We start from the raw sequence: 1,771 nt of genomic DNA on the forward strand, positions 1-1,771 counted from the left end.
CGGCGGCGGCTGGGGGTCCGTTTTCTGGATACGCTACTGTAGGGTTTAAGTATGGTGATGGTACTACTGCGTGTACCGGTTATACCTCCCAGTATAACGTTCGGAAGATCGCTTCGATTATTGTGATCGAAGACCGGCAGTTCCCTACACTGACTGCACGATTACAAAATGCGACTTATCTGGTCTAACGCCAGAATACGAATGAATCACGCTCAACGGAAAGCGAGCGGCAACGGTTGGTAGCAAGTGTTGCCAACCGTGTTACCAACTGGTTGTTGCGGAGCCGCCTAGGGAATTGGAGGTAAAACCCCAGATTCCCCACACTACGGCGTCTCGAGCGTCCTCTGGCGCCCATCTTATCCACTACCATCGCCGCAACCTTCTCGACCAAAGCGTTGATGTCGCCGAAAGCCGCGACGCTAGAAGATGGCGCTGCTGGATACATCTGCGTTGGCGTTACCTCAGCGATCCTGTCTGCGAGAACCGCCATTTTCTCCAGCGCGACGCCATCTTGAGTCGCCAGCACTGATTGCATCGACGCGGGTAATCTGCTCATCCACAAAGTCCTCATAAAATCCTCCGGCACATCCGTCCCCGCGAGGGCTCTAATATGCCGCAGAAATTGCGACGGTGTTCTGTCGCCTATCTCTTCATGCTCCAACAACTGTTTAATTTTGGACTGTTTCGACGTCGAAAGACGCCGTATTAGCTCTTCTTTCACGTGCGAGTATTTTCTTTCCGCCGGCGGGGCCAGCAGGATATCCTCGATCTCCTGAGCCGTCTTCGCGTCCAATTGGGACACCACGTGGCAGTATTTCGTTTCCTCACTAGTAATCCCTCGAAGGCTAAACTGCGCGTCCAATTGCGCAAACCACAGCGCGGGTTTTTCTGGCCAGTATTTTGCGGAATGTACTCCTACGGCCGAATTTTGCGGTGTTTCTTCCATTTTTTTGTGGATCACGTCGGGGTCACCAATTGTAGGATATTCTGTCCTACGATACGTTAAGGAGGAAAATATAACACGTGTCCTGGATGGAGAGACAATTCTTTATTCGACCGTACTCAATGCTTACTCGTGAGAGACTGCCCTTTGTTCGGGATACCGAACGTCATGGGGAATATCCCCTAGCCTACTCAGCGTGCCCGATCGGCGGTTGGCACTACTGTTGTCACCACGCCATCTGCTGGTTCCAACTATGAACCTGTCTTGTGTCCTTACAATTATTAACATTGCCCCAGAAAAATCTAAATTTTGGCAATGTGCGTCCCGTTCAGGTATTAATGAAGAGTGGGGGCCGATATCGTACACTGTGACATCGTTTTTTTATGTACAAGCACGAATCAGCCTTGCTTTGTACAAATCCCATTTCTTGAAACCAGTCGTTTAAATGGTCGTTCCAGAGTTTAGCTGCTTGCTTTAGACCATAAATGCCCTTCCTTAATCAACATACCATATCGTCTTTTTCTTTTTCGATGTATCCTTCGGGTTGCTGCATGTAGGTATCTTCTTTCAATTCACCATTGAGAAATGCTGTTCTCGCGTCGAAGTGTTTGACTGTTAATTTTTTCTGACCTGCTATAGTTAATAGCATCCTGAGTGTTGTCTGTTTTACAACGGGTGCGAAAACCTCGTCGTAGTCTACACCGTATTTTTTGGAAAAACCACGCGCAACGAGGCGAGCTTTATGCCTTTCAACCTTTCCTTCGGCGTTATGCTTCTTGGTACAATGTCCCATGTACCGTTCCTCTTTAATGAGTCAATTTCGTCGCT

At 48.8% G+C, this 1,771-nt stretch overlaps 1 protein-coding gene across 1 annotated transcript; it reads right to left on the reverse strand.

Annotated features, from left to right (window-relative positions):
* Window positions 1-265: 265 nt before the first annotated feature.
* Window positions 266-1,691, reverse strand: LOC144477887 (uncharacterized; the record flags this gene model as incomplete). Its single annotated transcript, XM_078195617.1, has 1 exon — window positions 266-1,691. A coding segment is annotated over exon 1 (681 nt), but the record flags the coding sequence as incomplete, so codon positions are not given.
* Window positions 1,692-1,771: the final 80 nt, after the last annotated feature.

This window comes from Augochlora pura, unplaced genomic scaffold (assembly GCF_028453695.1).
Source record: "Augochlora pura isolate Apur16 unplaced genomic scaffold, APUR_v2.2.1 APUR_unplaced_4834, whole genome shotgun sequence".
Classification (NCBI taxonomy): domain Eukaryota; kingdom Metazoa; phylum Arthropoda; class Insecta; order Hymenoptera; family Halictidae; genus Augochlora; species Augochlora pura.